Source organism: Tenrec ecaudatus, chromosome 17 (genome assembly GCF_050624435.1).
Source record: "Tenrec ecaudatus isolate mTenEca1 chromosome 17, mTenEca1.hap1, whole genome shotgun sequence".
Lineage (NCBI taxonomy): Eukaryota > Metazoa > Chordata > Mammalia > Afrosoricida > Tenrecidae > Tenrec > Tenrec ecaudatus.
The window spans coordinates 4,215,754-4,239,046 of record NC_134546.1 but is presented as its reverse complement, the minus strand read 5'-3'; the positions used below and the strand labels follow the sequence as shown (position 1 = coordinate 4,239,046).

The following is a 23,293-nucleotide window of genomic DNA, read 5'->3' as shown; positions in this document are numbered from 1 at the left end:
CATGTGCCCTTGACATGGCTCAAGAAGAAGAACAATCGTGAGGACAGCACAGGGCGGGCAGTGTTCCCTCGCTGGGCATCGAGCAGACTGAAAGGCACCCAGCAACCGCCACAACGCGAAAGATTTGCGCATTAATATATATATATGTATATATATGTACATATATGCACACATACATACGCACATATATCGATAGTACATTCACCTTTTGTCTTGGAGCCCAGTGAGTATATTGCTGGTGTCATGGGAAAAATGCGCTCTTGAATCTTTTAGACCGAATCAGAGTGTTGGCAGTATTGGCGTAGATTTCGAAAGAAAAAACAATCCATTTCGGACTTCCTTGCTCGTGTGATCCGTGCTCACTGCCCGCTTGGAGACAACTCTGTTTGCAGGAGGTGTTTTCCACAGCGACTTTTTGTCAGCTGCGAGTCTGAAGCAGAGTGCGTGTGAGTGCCGTTGTCCTCCGAGGACGCTGCTATTTCCGGGCCGTAAACCCAACAACACAGAGGTCCCCGTCTGCCTTTGTGCGTTGCCTCTGGACGTGAAACTTGGAAGATCTTTATTTCCCTTTCCCTTTGTCAAATCACAGGCACGGCTTTGTGGCATCTACGTTAAAAGTGGGTAATTTTCCTTATGGTCCCTGTCCTCCCGCTGGGTTGATAATGTTTTGATGTATTTTCCTTTGGCTCTGATGAGAGGTCTTCTGCTGCTGCGCTGACACATTCATTTGGATGACTAATTATAACTTGCACCACGTCAAGCTGAAGATGGCGGGGTTTTGTGCGTCATGACAGGCCTAGTAGCCAGTGCAGGTGTCTCACAGCATGATCAGCAACAGCCAGTGTATTCTGGCTCCGAGGAGACATTTCACGTGGGGAGAAATCAGCACCAAGGGCAATGCTGCTGCTCCACCGCCGCCGACACAGCCCAGTGCTTCCCCGGGACGCGTCTCCGGACACCTCCTCCCAGAGGCTGACTCCGTTTACCCAGCGGACGGTTCCTTAGGGGTTTTAGCATCGAAGGGAAGTTACCTGCTGTGATTTTGATCAGATTCTACCCTCCAGGATCACAAACGCCCCGAAATGTGTCTTCAGCAATCTGCTCCCTCTTAGTGGTTAACACACAGGCCCTGAATGGGGACACTGATGACTACCGAGGCCACAGGATGACCGCCCAGACGCCCGTTGTTAAGTGCACAGGGTACGAGTGCTTATATGTAAAACAGAATCATTCAATCCAGGTCGTGGACCCAAAAATAGCTTCTGGAAATGCAATTCTGCCTGTTATGAATGTGTCATGAAGTGAAAACTTGCCGACGTCTCCTTGCCACGGCGGTTGGGGGTCTTCTGATGTGGCTCGATGCCAACGTGCCGTGGTCTCTATTTTGTACTGGGGAAATCGGATGTTCTTGAAAGAATGCCAGGGCTGCAAGAAGAGGAAAAGTAAGGATAACGCCCATCATCTGATGGCGGATGAAGAATTTGTAATTAACGGGAACAGTCCTATTACGTAGCGGGGAGCAGGATCCATTAGTTAGAGCAGCAGACTAGCAGTTGGGTGTCCTAGGCTCTGTTTACAGTTCAGCCATTGACTTAATTGTATAATTTCTAGCGTGTCACGTGACTCGCCCTTTGCCTACGTGCTGAAATAATGAACTTTTCCTCTTTCCCCAGAGATGCGAAGACAAAGGACGATGATAGAAGGACAGTGCAGGGCAACAGGAGGTCTCGGGGCCCACACGCAGGGTCCCGGCTGGCCGAGCAGCTGGCCTCGGCGTTGGCCATTCTCCTCTGGCTGTCTTTGTTGAGCTTCATAGCACACGATGACTTTTTCACCCCGAAGGTGACAAATTCACTAGGGTTTTGCTTGCCTAGCATCCATATGGCTGCCACAACAACAGCTTTAAGAGGCAGATAGGGCTGAACTCATGCTTGAGATAAAGGTAATACGATAGAGAAAGATTGCTGGAGTCAGGTGATCTATTAAATTTGGTCACCTATTTTCTTCTTTTTTAAAAAATCACTTACTTAAAAAGTACCCTTCATCGATAGTCTTTCTCTCTCTCATACATAGAATATATGTGTGTGTATGCAAAATTAAGAAAACGTAAAATCACCTTTAATGTCTTTATTTAGTATTGAAATTTCACTGGATATATTTATATCTCTCTCCCTAGGTCACCTCCTATTAGCAGATTCTTTTGGTCTTCTGGTTCATAGCATTGTAAGCCCTTGTAGCTTCTGTTTGTTTGTTTATGCGTGGCCTGATGACTCATCTGTGACAATGAGGAGTTATTTCTTTTTCTGAACCCCCTCCCCCCATGCATACTTTCTCTCTCCCGCTTTCCCCCGGTTGGCTGGATTGTGGTTTCTTTGGTGTCAACATTCAATCTCTATGTCAGTGCACGCACATGTGTGTGCTTGCATCCAGAAGGGGCCCTGGTCATGCAGTGGTTGGCGAGCAGCTGCTCATGGAAAGGCTTGTGGTCGGACCAGCCCCGTAGACCCGGGCCATGGCCTGGTCATGTGTTCTTGAGAGAGTCCATCTCAGAAGCCCCGTCTTGCTCCTGGGCTCCCCGTGCGTTGGAGGTAACTCAAGGGCACGTCATCATCTTTGGGAGAGAAGCCAGGCAGCTTTAGCCATGACAGCTTTTCTTTGTGACCTGGATTTTTTTTAAAAACATTTTATTAGGGGCTCATACAACTCTTATCACAATCCATACATATACATACATCAATTGTATAAAGCACATCTGTACATTCTTTGCCCTAATCATTTTCAGAGCATTTGTTCTCTACTTAAGCCCTTTGCATCAGGTCCTCTTTTTTTCCCCTCCCTCCCCGCTCTCCCCTTCCTCATGATCCCTTGATAATTTTAGATTATTATTTTGTCATATCTTGCCCTATCCGGCGTCTCCCTTCACCCCCTTCTCTGTTGTCCATCCCCCAGGGAGGAGGTCACATGTAGATCCTTGTGATCGGTTCCCCGTTTCCAACCCACTCACCTTCTACTCTCCCAGTATCGCCCCTCACACCCCTGGTCCTGAATGTATCGTCCACTCTGGATTCCCTGTGCCTCCAGCTCCTATCTGCACCAGTTACATCCTCTGCTCTATCCAGACTTGCAAGGTAGAATTCGGATCATGGTAGTTGGGCAGGGGGAAGCATTTAGGATCTGGGGGAAAGCTGTATTTTTCCTCGGTGCTACATCACACCCTGACTGACTCATCTCCTCCTCTAGACCCCTCTGTGAGGGGATCTCCAGTGGCCGACAAATGGGCTTTGGGTCTCCACTCTGCACTTCCCCCTTCATTCACTATGGTAAGATTTTTTTTGTTTTGATGATGCCTTATACCTGATCCCTTCGGCACCTCGTGATCGCACAGGCTGGTGTGCTTCTTCCATGTGGGCTTTGTTGCTTCTGAACTAGATGGCCGCTTGCTCACCTTCAAGCCTTCAAGCCCCCAGACACTGTCTCTTTGGATAGCCAGCCTGTGACCTGGATTTCTGTTGTTCCTTAGTGAGTTAGCATTTGTCCATTCTTTTGCCCCCATGTGCATAGCTTTTAATGTATTTAACACTCATTCAGCACCCAGTTCTCCATCTGTATCTCTTAGGAATTCCCATAAGGCATTACTTCACTTTTATTTTTTTCTGGGAAATGCCCCCAGCTCTGTCATACAACCTTCCTAAAGGAGGTTTTCACTCCTCTCATGCTAATTCCTAAGAGTTTCCCTCATAAATATAACAACTTAGTTTATCATCAGGCATATTAATAATAGACTTTTGCCTGTTTTCCTCTAAACGCTTTCTATTGTCTGGAGTTGCTTTCCAGCCCAGACCTTCAGAATCCCTGACTATCCTCTCATGATTAAAAGCCAGCGGGGAGCAGGCTGCTCTGGAAGCTTTGAGTCCCCGGCTGGGACTGGGCCCCGTGACCTGTGGGGGTTGCAGTGGTTTGGATAGGCATCCTCTTGAGCAATCCCAAATGACAACATTGTGGGGCCGCTGTGATTAATAGGTTGGCTGGCTGGTCCTATTTCTTAGAGGAGACTTCCAAACTTCCTGCCTGGCAGGTAGAACTGGCCTCCCTGTGTCCTGGCAGCTGCACGGGGAAGGAGGCCAGGCGATGCAGCATCAAGTACTCTCCATGTGCTTGTGTGTCCTCCTGTGTTCAGTAGTGCGGATGACACTCACCTGTCCCTGACATTTCCTAATCTGGTGACCCTGTGTGTAAAACCCTCCAAACAGGAACACTCCGGCGGTGAACTAGCAGGACCATGAAATGGGATTGAGGATCCAAGAGTTCTCACTCTTTACCCTCATTGTGGGCATCCCACCAGGTGCTGCTGCTTAGGCAATGGCGTTCTGAAGTAGGCCGAGCCAGTGCAATACAGGTAGCCCCCAATTCACGACAGGGCACCCTCCTTACTCTTCTGCCCTCAGTTGGCTCTGAGGTCAGTTGAATGCCTCACCTTTGTCATGTAAGCATCTTTATAAAGCCTCCCTTTGCCTCTGTGGGTTGGGCACAATTTGTATAAACCTACAGTTATATTTGAATCCATACATGTATAAAAATGCACAAAGCAGGAAAATTTACTCTGATGTTGAAGAATAGGATGACAGCCACATTTGGCCGATTGCAAGAATCACTGCACTGGTGGAAGGCTCAGGGTCATCTGGATCATTCCTGGGAACAGGGTTGGCATTTCCAGTCGAAATTTTGCACACAACATCTCCTAATTTCTAGTCAAGATTAGTGGGCGTTGTGTGGACGTTCCTGTCCCTTTATCTCTTCATGGATAGCCTCCGATACCTCCCCACGATGGCTTTCAACCAACCTCATCCTCACTACTTCTTCGATTCTTTAGTATGTTTTTCCTCTTCAAAATGCACTACATCCTAACCTGTCAGTTCCTCTTTGTGATCTGTTTACTCTTCCTTATCAGTGATACCAAGTTCAAAGTTCAGCATCTTTGCTATACAGAGGATTTTTTCACTTATGCCTTCTCTCATCTTGTCCTATTCCAGTTTTCTACATCTCCTGCATGCCTTTTGCATGGTGCCCTCCCAGGAAGAGAGTCAGTGTTTCAGATGCACTGATGGTCTTAGGTCTGAACCCGTATACAACTCGAACGTATCATGAAACATGACTCGTAACTGGGACCAACTGTACATTGGCCCCCACCCCTACCTTTCTCTTCCGTTCTCGCAGCAGCGCATACACACACAAGAAAGTATATAAGACATAAATGCAGGTTAAAGAATCATTCTAGGGTTGACATTCATTTAATTACCACTCTGGTAAAAAAGAAAGAAAGAAAGAAAGATTGCCAGCACTCCAGAGTCACCAGCATACACTTTGTTGAACAAAGCCCATTTCCTCTAGCAGAGGAAATTACTACCCTGCCTTGATGACAGCTACTTAAAAAAACCCAACAAAACATTTAACTCCTCAGTGTTCATCTCTAAGTCATGTGATGTAATTGTGCTCCAGTTGATGTAGTGTTTCTTTATTTTGCGCTCTTCTTTCCTTCCACGTTAACGTCAAGATTTATTCGTGTCATTGCATTAGGTGTAGTTGGTTTATTTTCCTTGCTGTATGGAATTGCGTTATAAAAATATATCACTACCGCATTTGATTGTCCATTTTATTATGACATGTTTAGAACTGGCAGTTTTTAGTCCGACAAACTGCTGTTCTAAGTATTCTTTTTGTTTTGTTTCAATCATTTTATTGGGGGCTCAGACAACTCTTGTCACAATCCATGTATACGTCAATGTGTAAAGCACATTTGTACACCCGTTGCCCTGAGTATTCTTACACGTGTGTCCTATGCACGTCTGTGAGTCTCTCGGATAGAGAGCTAGTGGACTTGCTGTGTGTTAGCTTCATGATGAGCAGGGTCGGACGTTCTACTCACGTAGAGTTACAGTCTCAGAAACTTACCGGGGCAGCTCTGCCCTGTCCTGTCAGGTCGCTACGAGTCAATGTCGGCTTGATGCTAGTGAGTTTGGTTTGGCCTTTTATCTATTTTTCCCCCAATAGTAAAATGTTGTAACGTTTATTTTCTCATCATTAAGTTTTTATGTCATCTTGTCATTTGTTCATTTGTGATCATAGCGTTTATTACAAAATAGGCATCACAACTGAAGTACGAGCCCCGTAAAGCAAAGTCGTGGACAGCCAAGCTTTTGTTGTGGGAGATCAACAGAATTTTACATTGGCTGTTAAAAGAGATAGGTTCACTAACTCATTTTCTTAGTAAAAATATTTTTTTATTTTTAATTTTTTTAATATTTAATCATTTTTATTTTAATAGTTTCACTGGCATTTACTCACGTATCAAACAGTTCAGTGGTTTAAGCATATTAAGAAGAGTTGTACAGTCATCACCACAATCAACTTTAGAATATTTTCTTCATTCTCAACCTCATCATCTTCAGCATGTGTTCTTCACCAGCGCTGTGAGTATTGAATATTGAATTTTGACATCAACTGTTAGAAGAACAAATATGTCCTGGAAGAAGTACACCCCGAATGCTCGTCAGCAGTGAGGATGGTGAGACTTTGTGACCTGGGCTGTAGGCGTGGGACTGGAGAGACCAGGCCCCTGGGAAGAACAGTAAGCTCGGCCCAGGGCTGCAGCGAGCTGAAACACGCGACACTGGAGCCGATGGTGCAGCGCCTGTTAGGCAGCACGCCCTTCTGTTGTGCGTAGGGTGTCTCTGAGGCCGAACAGATCCCGTGGTGCTTCACCACCACAGCAGCCTTGTAAGGGCATAAGGAGCTTCGGTGGCACAATGGTTAAAATTGCTCAGCTGTGAATTGACAGGTTAGTGGTTTGAACCCACCACCTGCTCCACAGAAGAAAGATGTGGCAGTCGGCTTCTGTAAAGATTTACAACCATGGAAACAGTGTTACTCTATCTTTATAGTGTGTGATAGGTAGGTTTATTATGCCAATCTGGCCAATAGGAATGTGTGGGATTAACAAGGTCGCAGTTTGATTGGAGGTCAAGGAGATAAGACCGGTGTGTGGCTGCCTTAGCTAGTTCTCTGTCTCAACTTGTGAGCTACACTACCTGTGGGACACCCAACCTGTGGATCGTGTCGCTAGAGCTTGAGGTTCTTTGCGACCTGCTTCACCACACTGTTGGTGTGTACTTCACTTAAGCTGGGGACGTTTGGATCCTGTCATCTGGCTGACTGTAGGTTGACCCGCCCTGCTGTTTGCTGCCCGTGGCCGGACTGCCCACATTCCCTGACAGAAGACTCGGCTGCTTTGCTTCCTTGACCTTGGACCCAGCAGCCCTCCTTAGTTGAAGGACTCTTCCAGTACATTAACTGTTTTACGGAAGTGAGTTGAACTGAGCCCTCTGTACTGCTGTGTGGACTAATTAACCGTTACATTCCTTTGTGCTGTATATATCTATCCATATATATTTTATGTCAAATCATAAGTGTCCTGGTTTTGTTTCTCTAGAGAACCCTGTCTAACATAGTGTTAGTTACGATGAGTTAGAATTGACTACATAGCAACTGGTTTGAAGTGTGTGTGTGTGTGTGTGTGTGTGTGTGTGTGTGCGCAAAGCAGACAGCGCCTCCTTATCTTCAATATACACTTGACAAAGTTTCACTTTGTTAATGGATGTATTCTGTTATGCATAAAATGAATACGTCTCCTTTGGCCCTGCGGGTAAACTCCCTCATCAAACGAATCAAAAATAATTGCACCTTTCATGAATTAGCATTGTTAGATTCCTGAGACCACGTCGCTAATGTGAAAATTGGTGTTATGTAACCGTGGGGGATGACCAAATCATTATGTCACTGCCACACCCCTGAGAACCGTGCCCCCGCCCAAGGACACCCAACTGTGACCATCTTGGCCAGCGTCACTCATCTTCCACCTCGGAGTTCATTGTTTCCCGGTCTGTGTGGTTTATACACAGTCACTGGATAGCAAATGTTTTACTCTGGTTGTAAATGCAAACTGTCAGAGAGCATAATCGTAAGTGAGGAGTACATGTAGTAGGAAATCATTTTATGAACAGTGGTCTGTTAGCAGTAAAAAAAATCACCTGCTTAGTGTAAGAAAGGTGATGGATTCCTTATGTACAACTTCACAAAGACTAACATCTGATTAAAGAGATTCAGTAATAGCTGCACCTGCAGAAAGGACTCACAACATCAGTGGTGCTTTTAAAGAAGCCAAATGAACTGACGATGTGGAAGAGCCATCATCTCTTTAAAGATACGTGATTCGAAATATTTCAATTAATATTAAGATTATTTTTTTAATTTAATCTCTTGATATTTATTTCCATATTCTATTGAAGCCTTTTCAATCCCCAAAGATAAAGATAAAAGTGATTATTAGAGGATTTATCTGCATGTATTACAGGAAAGTATAAAGAAATCAGAATGGAAAAGAACTGTTGCTAGTACCAGAAAATGATGCTATTAATTTAAGTGTCATCAGACCACAAAAGATCACATTCCGGGACTGTGTGAAAATTATTAAAATACTGGAAATAATAGTACTTAAGATGAAGATATTACACTCTAAGATCTGGTTAAGTGACTGACATTATTATACTTCAGGTATTGTAAAAGTAACAAAATGCTTTTCAAGATAATAAGCGTTACATTTTGAGATTGGCAGTGTTCACACTTTTCTGCTTAAGTGCTTTCCTGGTTTAACATAATTTAATAACATTTATAGGGGAATAGCTGATTTCTTAGTTCTCATATATATCTTCTCTCTCTTCTTCAGTACATATACATTTAATATATGCATATATAAAAGTAGTAAGATTTCGTGCTCCACAGGAAGGTTCACGACCTGGTACTTCTGCCTCCTTTGTGCTTGTGAGGGAAAGGATAGCTAATTTGCATTCCACCCCAGCCCAGACTCCAGTTTCTCATTGTTCAGGGACCCACAGCAAATAGCTCCTCCCATATAAAGCCATTACTTTGCAGGACTCAGATTGTGTTTCTTTAACAACAGTTCTATCAAGGTATAATTGACATACAATAACTCACCGTTTTAAAAATGGGTATCTTGGTGAACTTTGGCATGTGTTTATTATACCAGTTAGATCCTTGGCACCACCAAGGTGATGGACCTCTCTTGCCCACTCCCGTTTCTTCTTTCCCCTCCCTTCCCCTCTTTCCTTACTTGCCCGCTCATACCCAACTCCCAACCTGGCCTCCAGGACAACTGCTGTTCTGCTTCATGTTACGTGAGTTTGCACGTTCTAGAGTTTGATGTCACCCCCCCCCCCCATGCCAGGCTTCTTTCCACCCGATTGTTTTGGGAGTCACTCATGTGACGGTGTGTTGACACATGACGGTGATACTGAGTGCGGCCCTATCGTCGGGATGTTTGACAGCTGACTCACCTGGATGGATGTGGCTAATCATTTAGTAGACTGCAAGGAACATGGTGTGCAAATTATTTTATGGGCATATGCTTTCATTTCTTTGGGGTGAAAACCTAGGTGTGAAATAGCTTGGCCTGATTAGCCTTGAAGTTGTCTGTGCTTCATAGCTTTTCATGTACCGATATATATGTTTAACTCTTTAAGAAATTGCCCAACTATTTTCCAAAATGGCTGTATTGGTTCACATACTCATCAGTGGTATCTAACAGTTCTGGTTGCTCTGTGTCCTCGGTGACCGTTTCGTAGGGTCTGTCACGTTCATTGGGAACAGTCTTACCGGAGCTCTGGTGGTGTCGTCTGTCACCAACTTGGGACTGCTAATCCACAAGGTTGGCATTTCTGACCCATCACCTGCTATGCTGGAGAAAGAAAAGATTGCCTGCTCCTGTAAAGACTTAGTCTTCAAACTGTATCAGTTCTACTCTGGCCTATAGGGTTGTTATGAGTTGGAATTGACTCAGTGCTAGTGGGTAGAGGTATACCAGGGGGTACCCCCCCAAACGGGTTGTGATATGAGGGGGTAGTGCATTTGGAGTTTGTTCCACCAGATCAGACTGTTAATTAAGCTTTCTATTTAGAGGTTCTGAAAGGATAGCATAAGAGTGTGCGACAGAAGGCCTGATTTGTGCCAGACGGGGACTGGTTTGGCACATGACAATGGACCTGCTCATGCAGCCAGCTTAGTGCACCAGTTTTTGACAAAAAACAAACAAACATCATGCCTCTCTTGCCCCATGCACCTTGCTCACCCAGCCTCGCGCAGTGTGACTTCTTTCTGTTTCCGCGAATGAAGAGGAACATGAAAGGACCGTGGTTTGATGATGTAGAAGAGGTGACAGGAAAATGAGGGAGGTTTTGTTTCAAACGGATGAGTTTGAAAAATGTTCCCAAGAATGGAATTGCAGATTTGACAAGTGTATTAAGTGTAATGGAGAGAACTTTGACGTCATAAGGTTTTGGTAAAAAAAATTTAAATACATAGCTTTTGGGGGAGAAAATTCCGGTTTGGTGGGGTGCCCCCTCATATAATGGAATCTCATTGTCATTTTCACTGACCTTTCTTTCATGATTAACAATGTGGAGCATGTTTTTAAAATATGATTGTCACTTGCGTAAAGTATCTCTTTGGTAAAATATCTACTCATTTTTGGTAAAATATCTACTCATTTTTTTACCTCCTGACTTAAGCATTTTTTGAAAAGGAGCGGCATACCCCAAGGGTTACAAACTCCATATTGCTATGATGTCACTTCTCTCTAACTTGATTTATTGATTGAGCCCAATTCCAATGAAAACTCCCAAAAGATTTTTAAAGGAAACTGATAGGATGAGTATAAGTTTCTTATAGGAATACAAAGGACTCACAATAATTCCCTCAAGTGCCTTAGATGGGCCTCTCTTTTCAAACCACGGCCAGGCTTTCAAGTCCATTTCCCCATACAACGACGCTCCTCTGCCCCTGCTTTCCGCAGTGGGGAGCCGGGGCGCCAGGCCGGGGACCCCCTCTGCTTGTCCGCTCAGCACTCATGTTTCTTGTGCGTGTTCTAGAGGCAGTTCGACTGTCTATTGTTGAAAGTCGCTGCTTCATTTTTCTGATACCAGCTAAACTTTATAGACAGACAGACACAGAGAAAGAGGCTCTGTGGGTTGTGCCTTCAACGTGGATGTTTGCTGCAAACCTTTGGGGCAGGTGAAGTAGCATGCAATTGACTACTTTCTCACTTTGTTTTGCTTCGCACAGCCTGTCTGCCGTAGTTTCCTTGGCACAGGTAAGGGGCTTTAAGGAAAATAAGTTTATTTTCTCAAACTTCTCAAGGCTAAAATTCCAAATAGGGGTCTAGACTGTGTGAATTTCTTCCGTATGCCACTCTCAGTTGCTGGTGTCTGCAAGTCCTTGGCATTCTTTTGCGTGTGTTGTGTGTGTGTACATGTGTGTGAAGCCTGTTCTTCTACGAGGTGTGTGTGTGCATGTGCGTGCGCATGTGTGTGTGTGTGTGTGTGTGTGAAGCCTGTTCTTCTAAGTGGTCACCCCAAAGGGATTACTAGTCTTGGGACCCAATGTTCTGTGGAATGACTTCATCCACGTAATAAAGAAACCCAGGATCTCCACAGTAGCACATCTATGGTGACGGGGCTTAGAATCTCAACAAAGCTTCTGGAAAGACCCAGTATAGTCAGCGAGTCTCCTTCTGTGTGTATCTGCGTGGGGGCATAAGAAATTATCCTCCCACTGCACTCATCCTTAGCTGAGAGGCACGTGAATCATTATCTTATTGCTGGGATATTTTTCTTTTCTGTAAGGAAGTTAATTGCTTTCCAGACACTCAGCTGTGTGTGTGTGTGTGTGTAGCTAATTCCTATCGTCTTCTGCAGTTTTTTAAATCTTTGTTCTTCTGTCTCATTTCCTGGCAACCTGCCTTTCTGTGTCTGGTTTAAAAAGGACTGGGGTGTCTTTTACTTAGAGGACTGCAGGGCCCTGGGTGTGATTTTGCGTTTCTACCGTAAGTCAGCTTACGGTAGGCATTCCAGGTAGGCATGTACGGTTCCAAATTGTTCCACAAATTCAAACACCTGAACTTTGACTTCATGGGCTGTCAGGGACCTTCTACATGATCTCCTATGTGCAGCGCTGTGCTGATTTAAAAACCCCATAGTTTAATTCTTTTAGACTCTAGTACCAAGTGTGATGTGCTGTAAGAGCGTGGACATTAACGGGAACATATGCCTTCTCTCTCGAGATTCTGCGGAGGAGCAGTGCTAAGTATTCCCGGGTAATTTTCAGCTATTAATCCAATTTCTGCACATGCACGTGCACACACACGTGCATCCTAGAAGAGTTGAAACCAGCTTTATGGAACTGAGTCTTGACATGAGCCAGGTGTAGCCCACACGGAAGAAGTGAACTGGAAGAGGTGTTCTCTGAGTAAGCACTGGCCACAGAGCCACTCAGTGCGAGATAAAGGTTTAAGACAGCCAGTGCTCTTTTAAAAAATCTTTTTTGTGTGTGTCATTTATTATATTCTTGGATTGCTGGCTTATATTAATCATTCATACATTTATATTTTCAGAGGCCTTTAACGCACTTTACTTGTTTGAAACAGATTAAGCTTATTTTTTGAAATTGTCAAAAGTTTGAAAATTTTTCAACTTGCTTTGTATCTTAAAACTATATTGTAAACTATTTATATCTTTTAAATACACCACATTTAATGAGAAATTCCTGACTGGTGAAAAGCGTAAGTCGTTCTTCTCATTTAGAGAAAGGTATTTATGTTAATTTCCCACAAAAGATTAATGTCTGAAGTAATGAGCTTAAAAATAGAAGTTGAATTTGGAAAGATAGCGTATTGGTAGTTTCTGCTGTAATCTTTAAAATGTGTGAGGCGTTCCCATTCTCGGTCCAGGGAGGTGTGCAGTTATTACTGACTCATAATATTACAGGCGATCAATCTTGTTTCAGCAGACAATAGAGTACTGCATTTAACTAGGTTAATTGTAGAAAAAGTGATAGTGAAATTATTTTCTTACTAGAACTGTGTAGACAATATGCCTAATAAATGAAAAGGTCAAAGAGGTTGTGGGAAAATGGAATTAGAAGATAATGGAATTTTCCCACTAACTTTTAGAGGCCCTTCGTATGGTGGGTATAGTAGATATACTAATAAAGTTGAACATACATGTCGTATTGGTAATTACCATTTCATACATACAGTACAACGTGCTTCATTGTAAAACTAAGAAGGATTTTGCAGAGGCCATTCTTGTATTGCGAAGTGCATAGTCTCGTCCCGTGGCTGCTCGTGGAGGTGGAGTGGGGCCGCCGCAGGGGGAGTGAAACAGCTTCCCATTTCTAGGGGGGGCTGCCTGTGAGAAGGACGGCCTGCCCTGCCGTTGGAGGCGCGCCGCGCCGCGCAGCTTACTCCGAGCCTGTCTCTCCTCAGGGCTCCTTAGGAAGCATCCATAGTCAGTTCGTGGCAGCGTTGGACTCCCTGAAGGCATTCTGGGACGTTATGGATGAAATCGATGAGAAGACCTGGGTCCTTGAGCCAGAAAAACCTACACGGAGCGCAACAGCTCGCAGGATCGCGTTAGGTAGGAGTCCAAGGATGCCCCGCCCCCCTTCCCCCCGCCCCCCAAATGTGCTCTCGATTTAACTGGTATTAAGGAAATTAATCTTAAAGTGATACTTTGTAAGTAACACATTGTTGTGAGAAACCAACTATGAAAACTTACTGGGATGCTCTGGGATACCTTTTAGGTCTGCGTATTGAGATGTAAGCCTTTCAGGTGAGAAGGGCAAATATTGAGGTGTTTCATTATAAAAGGTGATGCTGCTATGGAAGTAGCATTCAGAGATCGTGTTTAATTAGATTTTAATTAGCACAGAAATAATGGAGCAAGTTATTACGATCTCGTGTTATCTAGAACAACAAAATTACGTTAGAAGTAAATGATGTGTTTCTTCTGTGAAAGCAACACAGTGTGGGTGTGAGCAAATCCCGGACTGAGGTTTGACAGAGCCACGGGGAACGGACGAATGAAAGTGAAGTGGACCCCACCTTGAAGAGAAGACAGAACAAAATGAAAATGCAAAATATTTTTAATACCTTAAATACATAACAGTAATGAATAAGATGAAAAAGAACCCACATTGAAACCATGTTCCTATTTATAAAATAAGCATGTGTTTGCATTTTCTTTGTGAGAAATTAGTACATAAAGCCAGTTTTATAGTCCAGCCTTTCAAGGTGTTATTTAGACTCTTTAAATGGTATCTTGGCCTCTTATTAAATACCATAGTTACCTGGTCATCAAGTAACCATTTATCTTTCTCCTTTTTCTTCTGCCTCTATAAACATGCTATTTGGAAGGCGTAGTGTATTTCATGGGATGAAATTATGTGAATCATCTCTAAACTACCCAGCAATTTTTAGTTAGGACTTCGACATAATAGGTTGAGGGAGGAAAGCGATATGAGAAGAAAGGGTGTAATGCTACAGTAGTTTTATAGATAGCGTTGTCAGATTGCGAGTTTTCAAAAGTCTCAACATTTAGTTTGGAAAAATTGAGAACATTATGGTATATTTGGGGACAACTGGTATTAAGAATGGAAATCCTTTCTTTGAAGAATTTATAGTATTTTAAAATTAATGTCATTCTAGAAGCTCAAGCTCGCAGCCCTTGAGTCAGTTCTGATGCGTGGGGACCCTGCAGGGCAGGCTAACTGCCTCAGTGGGGTCCCGGGCTAACCGAATGGGAGCAGAAAGCTGCTTTTCCCGGGAGCACCTGTTGGTTTTGAACTGCTGATGCACTGATTTTTCACCACTGAGCCACCAGGGCCCCTTCAACCCAAACTCACTGTCAACAGGTCGGTTCTGATTCATAGGGGCCTCCGTGGGCTCCAGCTGGAACCGCCAGCTTCTCTGGGAGAAAGGGCTTTCTACTCCCGTGGGCCGTTCTGCCCTCTCCTACACGGTCCCCAGGAGACTCCCGTCATGGCTCCTTCAAGACTCATTCATCCATTTCATTGGATTTTACATTGTTAACATCAATGGCCTTGTTTTGATTCCTTCTGTCTATATTTACCTCTTAGCCTTCATGCCTTCCCAAACACCACCCCCATGCCCCAGCTGAGATTTGTCTCCTTTAGGCCCAAGTATTGAGCAGCTTAATAGACGCTGTTAAGTGAATGTCATTGTCAAAAATCTAACATATTACTGGTTTTCATGATGAATTTGCTAACAATGGGATTATAACATTTTAAAGAAATCTTTATTTTTGTCATTCAGTGGCTAAGTAGTAATTGTTTTCCTCTATTATAAATTTTGCCCAAAATTTAGAATACTATTATGAACTGTGCCATTTATTTTTAGCAGAATGTATATCCATAGCGTGTAAGAACTATGGAAACATGTTCATCATAAACTGTCAAAAATACGAGTAATATTTGGGACATGTGAATTGAACCCTTTGTTAACTTTAAAGGGAAAGCTTCACATGAGACAAAAGAATTTAGGTAATGTTTTATAAACTGATCATGAATATTCATAAACCTCGTTTCAAAACATGTGTACTCTTTTTATTGTATTTCAAATCTCTATACTTTGTCCGTTTTGTGAAATCCAAACCCACTTCCATTGAGACTGAGTCAGTTGCAGCTCATAGAGGAAGACCCTGTGGGATGGGCCGAGGTGTCTCCTGGCCCCTTTGGGATTCTGAGGCTGTAACTGTTTAGGCCATCAGAAGGCTCGTCTGGCTCTAGTGGCGCCCCTCATGGATTAACGGTGAGCATGGCTCACTACACAGCCAGGCCTTAGTTCTACGCAAAGTGAGTCAGAAACGGATGCTCTTTCTCAAACTCTGACTTGTGCTGGTGAGTCGCTCCACTTCTGAACATGTGGGTCTTCTCTCTCGTTCTAGGGAGTAATACTTCCGTATACATCGAGGTGGACCCCAGGCACCCCACGATGCTCCCCGAGTGCTCCTTTCTTGGAGCCGACCACGGTATCAGACCTCAGATTTAAGTGTTTTTGTAAGATTCATAAAAATCCTGTGTTTACCACTGTGAAAATATTCTAAAATAAGATACTAATCATAATTATTTTAAATGAACTGTCATCATTCATAACTATAGACCATTATGATTTTTTAGAATACGCGCTCTATGATTAGGGCTGTCTAAGTAGCTAAAACACTAACGCCGTGACGTTGCTAAATGAGAGACGCAAACTGAATGACTGATTCTTCTTTCTCTTCTTCTAAATGATCTGAAGTGGTGAAGCCCCTGGGGATCAAGCTAAGCAAGAATATACATTTGTGGTATGTCTGATTAGCATTATAACTGCTAACTTTTGTACATTTTTCACAAATTGAATAGCACAATAATGATTTTGAGTTTTCCCCTTGCTCCCCCCCCCCCCCCCACCAATTCTTCCAGGGATCCAGGAAACACTCTGTTAGAAAACTTGAAGGATGTATTAGAAATGGATTTTCCGGCTCGCGCTGTTCTGGAACAGTCTGTAAGCAGTTCTGTCTCTGCGTTACCAGTCCGGGGAGTGCGCATCAGGAACGCGGAACGCTCCTCTTAGGTGCCGAAGAAAACTGAGGCTGAGAAGGGGGAGAATGGAGGGAGAGTAAAAACAAACTTCCCAACTACAAATACCAGTTACTCTGAAGAGCTCTGTTTCCCTTTCTTTGGTGGCTATAAGTAGACTCTTGTCATGGTCTTCGTTGCAGTGAAGTGATTAATGACAGGCATCTTTTTTATTAAAAATGGGGGGAAAGCCCGGAGTCACAAATAAGATACTTGGATTTTCTGTACTGTTGGCTTAGAGATGATTGAAATAAAGTCCTGATTATTTGATACAAGTGTTTGAAAAACAGGACAGTACAGATTTATGAAATTAATAGACATCATTCCATTCCAAAAAATAATAAGCTTAGAATTGATTTTTGACAAAGTTGCTAACTAAAGTTCTAGAATACTAAAGTGGTAGGTTTTTTTTTTTAGTCCTTTTATTTACAGAATTTTAGTAATGACTGCTAATGTCAAATCCAATCTTTCACCGTTGAATACTACAGTTAACTAATGGGCACTCTTTATTTATCTCTACGAAACTGTATTTATACAGATGTAGTGCTGACAGCACTATATGATGGATTCTTCCTTATTTCACCTTGCGTGCTTTAAGTCTGTGTTCACCGATACTTCTTTTCCTTTGAAGGATTTCACTATGGATTGTGGGATTTGCTATGCGTATCAACTGGATGGTGTAGTTCCTAATCAAGTGTGCGATAACCCCCAGTGTGGACAACCTTTCCATCAAATATGCTTATATGAGGTAAAAATAAATGACAAGTAACACCAGCAACGCTTCTCTCTGCCAACACTTAGCACAGAAAGGATACAGACTCAAAATGCACAGAATTGAAAATCTGTTTAGTAAATAGCAATCCCATCCTCTGCCAGTAACTCCTTTACCAGTTTTTTTCCACATGAACATGTGCTTAATTTTCTCATCATGGTTACTAATACGTGAAGGAACCTTCTGAAGTGCAGCATCCCCCACATGTAGGAAACGCATCCAGAATATACTCAGGAGCTAGCTCACTGACAACTCAAGTGGATGGTCGATCCCTTGTACTCCTGGAGTGAGCGGCTCAGGTAGCTTCTGTCCATGACAGCATTGCAGTCTCCGCCCATCCCGGTGGTGGGCGGTGGGGGTGGTCAGAAGAAGAAAGGGAAACGGACTCTACAGAGCAGCTGCTTTCCAGGTAGCACTTCAGAATCAATCAAATGAAGCAGCCCTACTTCTGACACGGAGAAGAAGGCACTGCTCCATCCGAACCTTCCCCGCACACGTAGGCAACGCCATTTTATTTACTGTGTATTTACCGTGTCTGCTGCCACCCCTGTCTTTTGAGTCGTTTGTTCCCTGTAAAGACTGCCCTGGCGCAGTTGGTATATGATTGATTATAAGTGGATCAATATAGTTAACGCCGTGCATTGTATAGAGCTTTCAGTCTTCTTTCAGTAGCCTTCTTATTTTTGTGATTGTTGCTAGAGAGAGCAGCGAGTGTCGTCTGCACTTCACAATGGGAAACATAGGTGCTGGGACATAATTTGCTTTACATAAAATCACAAAATACCGGGCCAATGACAGAGCTAATCTGATGGCACATGGGCTTCCTTCTGTAATGATGAATGTTCACTTACGTTTTAAAGAGGGGCTGCCTCCTGCCACTGCCTCGAGTACTTTGTGGAAGGAGATTTAATCCATGGTTGGTGATTAAGGAAAGACCAGAATCAAGGCTTAAATGTTCAAGGTCCCCTGGTATCATTTAGAGCATGAGTTCTCAAGTTCCGCTGAATGGATTCAGGGAAGGTCCGTATATGGCTTTTGTATTCTTTCAAGGGTAGGGAAGGTACGTACCCTTCACCAAGTCCTTTAAAGGGCCCATCGTTTAATGAAAACCAAGTAGTCTCCAACTTAGCATCCCATGCTGACTTCTTCATGTTACCCAGCATTTCATTAGCCTGATACTAGTTCAGAAAGGTAGGCCTGGTTCTTCAGAAGCATGATTAAGAAGGTTAATCTTCTGGCTTAAAACCCTATTGCGTTCAAAAGGAAAAGCAAAGCTCGTGGGCATTCTCCTCTCTCTCTCTTCGCTTATTTTGACCCAGTGTTCTCTTTCCTCGTCCTCAGTGGCTGAGAGGGCTGTTGACCAGCAGGCAGAGCTTCAACACGATATTTGGCGAATGTCCGTATTGTAGTAAGGTAAGGCAACTGTTCCTCACATTCAACAGAATCGGCCTAGGTTTTAGTCATGAGTTTTAGAGGATGGATATCTATATAGCATAGCAGATGACTGAAAAGTTTAACATTTTTCTCTTTTCTAAATTTTTAAGATAGTACGAAGGAAAGTTTCCATAAGATAAATTGTCTTTATCAATAACATAGCTTTCACATTTCCCCTGTTGATCAAAATGGTCAGCCACTGCTTGCCTCAAGATCAGTAGTTCAAATCTCTCAGCCCTTCAGGCTAGAGATGAGGTTTTCTGCCCCCATAGATGGCTACAGACACAGAGACACCCAGGGGCGAGCACTCTGTCCTCCAGGGTCGCTATCAGGCAGGATTGACTTGATGGCAGGGAGTTTTTCCTGATTTCCCAGAGAGCTGAGACTTCACAAGATGATTTTTCAAACTGCAACATGACACCATTTGTAGAATGACGCAATTTTATTTTTAGAATGTTAGAAAATTTGCTTTGTTTAAAACCTATTCTCTCTTTTATAAGCCGATTACGCTGAAACTGCCTGGGAGGAAACCCTGAAAAGAGACCACAACACTTTTGCGAAGAAAAGGGACCTTTGAAAACTACCATAAGGATTTTATTTGATATCTTCAGAGTAAATATAAAGCAAGAAATATTAACATCAAAAGAAAAAGTATGAGGGAGCTGTACAAATAGAGCTGCATCTTGGCCGCTTCTCTGTAGGCCGACTGGGAAGGGCTTTTGACCTCTGCCACCTCCGTGCCCACAGCAGCAGAGCCAGGCCCTTCCCAGACTGGAGGTCCGCAGGGGCTGTCCTGGGCCCTGGTGACAGCCTGAGCGTAGTCATAAAATGGAGCTGGGGGTTGTATAGAAATATATTTTTTCTGGGAATTTTTCACTTCATTCAGATATTCTTGAGGTTCATGGTATTTTGGTCTTTTCCTTGCACTTTCCTAAGAAAAATACGTACAGTTTGTTAACTTTGAGCCATCCAAGTACTGATGTTATCTACTGTTCAGAGGTGCTTATCAGTAAAACTCATTCTGCACCACCATCAAGAGTTTCGTGTTTTGCATTTTTCCTGATAAATTATTTTTGAGGTAGAAACCTTGTGTTTTTGCATTGCGCTCTCTGGCATCCAACAAGCAAACTTGTTGATTGGTTCTTTAAACCATACAAGGTAGGCTAATTCTTACTTAAAAAGGATTATACATCTAACTATAAGATTTTAAAAGTATTACTTTTAAAAGTTAACTTCAAGTACCTGGAACTAAAACCGATTTATCAATCTAAAAGTAGGAGAGGCTATTCAAATTTCTTGGCAAGGTAAAAGCACAAACTAGGCTTAATCTTATGGGAGTGAGTGAGTCATAGGTAGAAAGCTTTTGGATATTTAAATTGAGTATAATGAGCCTCGACATTTTATATATCCTAGAAATTGAATTTTTTTTTTCTGTATCCCGAGTTCAGGATAAGGCCGACACAGCTAGAGGAACTTCCCCAGGAGCAGATATTGTAACATGCTTTTTCCAAAGTTCTGTGTACAGATCAATCATTATAGATAGTGACAAAACAGAAAATTGCCTAAAGTGGGAGCGACCAATATGTGAAGGTGAATGGATAAATTAACAACTGATTTACCACCACCGAAAAGAGATAAATCAGTGAACTTTGAGGTCAAACAAAAGAAAATGTCCACGCTGAGACATAGCGAGATAAAATTTGAGTATTAGAAAATAAACCTCGCCTCAGGTATTTTCTGAAAACAACATCAAGCATCCTAACGTGTCTTGGGGTCTGAAGGTAGTGGGGAGGACTAAGGGATGACACATGGGAAAGATGAGAGTGAATTCGTCCCACTGTCCGTCCTTCCTGCCAGTTACCTCCACAAAGCACGCACACGCAAGGATCAACTCCAAGTTGAAGTCAAGAAATCAGAGTGGCGGGGGACAATAGGACAAGAGGTGTGACCTAGAAATGAGAAGCCTACTCCCTCGACTTCCCACCCCTTATTCTGGTGTCTCCTGTGCCTCCTGGCCTGGGTCCCAGGGCAGCCTACAATCCATTGGGGAGCGCCAATGTGCAAAGGTGAAGTCGAAGGCCCCACTAAGCACAGGTCCAAGCAGGAGAAAGTTCTCCCGATCATCGCGAGAGGCCGCCAGGAAGCCGGTAACGACCGCATGTCCCATCACGAGTCCTGTCGCCAGTCCTGGGACTCCTGGCCATACCTACGGCGAACGTGTCCCCAGAGGGACACTAGAATTCTCCTCCTACCTAATTTTTTTTAATGCTTTATTTTGCTTTGGGTGAAATTGCACCTGGTAAATTAGCCTTCCAGCCAGTACGTCATCGAGGAGTTGTTCTTTGATCTCAGTGGCATTGCCTGCAGTGTGTCAGCACTCTCTTACACCTGCTCCCTGGTCCCACTGGTCCAGGACAGAGCTCTTGGCTCTCCCTGCTGCAATCTAGTGCTGCGGAGATGGCAGGGGGAAGGAAGCCTGGTCGACTAGCGCCACCCTGCACTAAGCGGGCAGCAGGCACATACTTCTTCCCGGGGCACCGGTGGCGGTGGAGGCCTGGTGACCAGCTCCATACTACTAAGGTGGTGCCCTGGCCCCCGAGTTGTAGAGATTGTGAGTCGGGGTCCTGTCCCACTCCCACCGTACACTACTGACGCGTGGTCTCTCCCTCCGCTGTAGACACTAGAGAGACTCGTGCACAGGGCATCTTTCAAAAGGCGTGCCCTCCCAACTAGGTCACCCCGCTCTCCAGAATCAAGATCACTACCAAACAACATAACAGAGATAGAAAAGAACTGAGTCGCACTCAGATGAACCCAGTGGGATACAACTGACGTCAGAACACTTCACCTCAACCACATAGGTGCTTGGTGATATGACGTTTGCAGTACATTGGACCATTCACCAAGATGTAGGCCATAGCCTCATGGGGCATAAAACACACCTTAGCACAATAAAAATAGAAAGTATACAAATTACATGATTAGACTACAAGAAACTTTAAGTCGAAATCAATAATAAGATAACCTATCTTTGAACACTTGAAAAATATATAGTACAAGCCTATGAAGGCCAGGAGGGAAAACAAAATAAAAACATTGAAAAGAAAATATTTTGGAACTGGATGAAATTAAGATAGAATATATCAATTACATGGGATGTATGTAGTCAGAAAAGATCGGCAATTTGTAGTGTGCAAATGCTTACATTAAAAAAGAATTCAATTGGAATATGCCAAGGTCCCAACCTAAACTAGGAAAGAAACTCAAATCAAGATGAAGGAAGGAAGCCCCAGGAGAAGCTCCGGATACTGGAAAATCTCATCCACATGTTTCTGAGTGGGTCCTGAAGGAGTTTCAGGGGGGAACAAACATACGACTGAACTGAATGAAAAGCAAACATCAAAATATGCTATATGCCTGGTACAGTGCTTGGAGGAAAATTAAATAATACTTATTACTTAGAAGAAAAATCTGAAAATCAAAATTTCTTTTTTTTTTTAAAGAGAATTTTTTTTGGACTCAGTAAATGTAAAGAAAGTGATAATGGCAACATGTATACAAACATGCTTGAAACAATTGACGTGGAATTTTATAAAATCTGTAAGAGCCCCCAATAAAATGATTAAAAAATTATAATGTAAAGGTGGAAGCAAAAAAAACCAAAAACAAAACATCTAAATTTCAACCTATAAAGTATAGAAAGCAGTGAAATTAAAAGAAAATATAAAATCAACCTAACAAAAAAAACCCCTTGGTTCTGTGAAAAGATCAATAAAATGGTGAGCCTCTAGCAAGACAAAAAGGGGAACACAAAGCTTCACAGGAATGAAAAGCCTGTGCACAGTCACAGATTGAATAGGAGAGCACTGCGAACAGTCCCACGTCCACACGTTTGACACCTCAGACGGCATGGACCAGTTCCTGAAACCACAAATCACGAAAACAAGTTGAAATAAATCGGGGTTGGCAAACTGTTCTGAGGATCGAATTCAGCCCCTCCCCCCCCTGCTTCTTTATAGGGCACCAGCAGAGGAGAGTTTCTACATTTCTAAAAGGTTGGGTGGGGCGGGGGGCAGGGAATCAAGTACTTTATGACACTTGTTAAGTATGGGAAATTAAAATTTTAGTACCATAAATAAAGATTACCTGGAACCCAGTCAGGCTCACTCAATCATGTATCACTCCTGTCGTCCACAGTTCAGAGTGGAATAGTTGGGAGTACGCCCACTCCTGAAGCAGGTCACTGAAATCGCCTTTTGAAAGGGATTGAGCTTGTGGCTGCAAACCTTTGGTACGGGTCAGGATGTGCCACTGATGAGCCTCTACGACCGTTGAAAGAAGAAAGGATACCAGTGCTATACTTCCCCTACCGACATCAGAGGATAACATAGACTTTCCAAGTCATTGTATGAGGCCAGCAGGACCCTACTTAGAAAAACCAGACAGACAGTGGGAAAAAGAAAACTGCCGACTAGCAGCCCTCGTGAAGACAGATGCCAAGGTCCTGAACAACCTAACTGACCAGTTGCATCCAGCAGTATATAA

General features: G+C 43.4%; 2 protein-coding genes across 5 annotated transcripts in view; one reads left to right on the top strand and one right to left on the bottom strand.

Annotated features, from left to right (window-relative positions):
• Positions 1-19,903, top strand: part of FANCL (FA complementation group L) — a 69,443-nt gene extending 49,540 nt beyond the window's left edge. For 2 of the 3 annotated variants that reach the window (XM_075535920.1, XM_075535922.1), the window contains exons 8-13: positions 13,391-13,541; positions 15,870-15,953; positions 16,223-16,268; positions 16,387-16,468; positions 17,174-17,290; positions 18,656-18,802. In XM_075535920.1, coding sequence (XP_075392035.1) covers positions 13,391-13,541; positions 15,870-15,953; positions 16,223-16,268; positions 16,387-16,468; positions 17,174-17,290; positions 18,656-18,787 — 612 coding nt within the window. In that variant the 3' untranslated portion in view covers positions 18,788-18,802. Of the gene's footprint in view, positions 1-13,390; positions 13,542-15,869; positions 15,954-16,222; positions 16,269-16,386; positions 16,469-17,173; positions 17,291-18,655; positions 18,803-19,248 lie in introns of those variants that run through there. The other variant, XM_075535921.1, reaches the window with a different exon arrangement.
• VRK2 (VRK serine/threonine kinase 2) overlaps positions 14,068-23,293 on the bottom strand; it is a 90,141-nt gene continuing 80,915 nt past the window's right edge. Inside the window, exon 13 of one of the 2 annotated variants that reach the window (XM_075535918.1) lies at positions 14,068-16,556. In XM_075535918.1, coding sequence (XP_075392033.1) covers positions 16,512-16,556 — 45 coding nt within the window. In that variant the 3' untranslated portion in view covers positions 14,068-16,511. Of the gene's footprint in view, positions 16,557-19,319; positions 19,680-23,293 lie in introns of those variants that run through there. The other variant, XM_075535917.1, reaches the window with a different exon arrangement.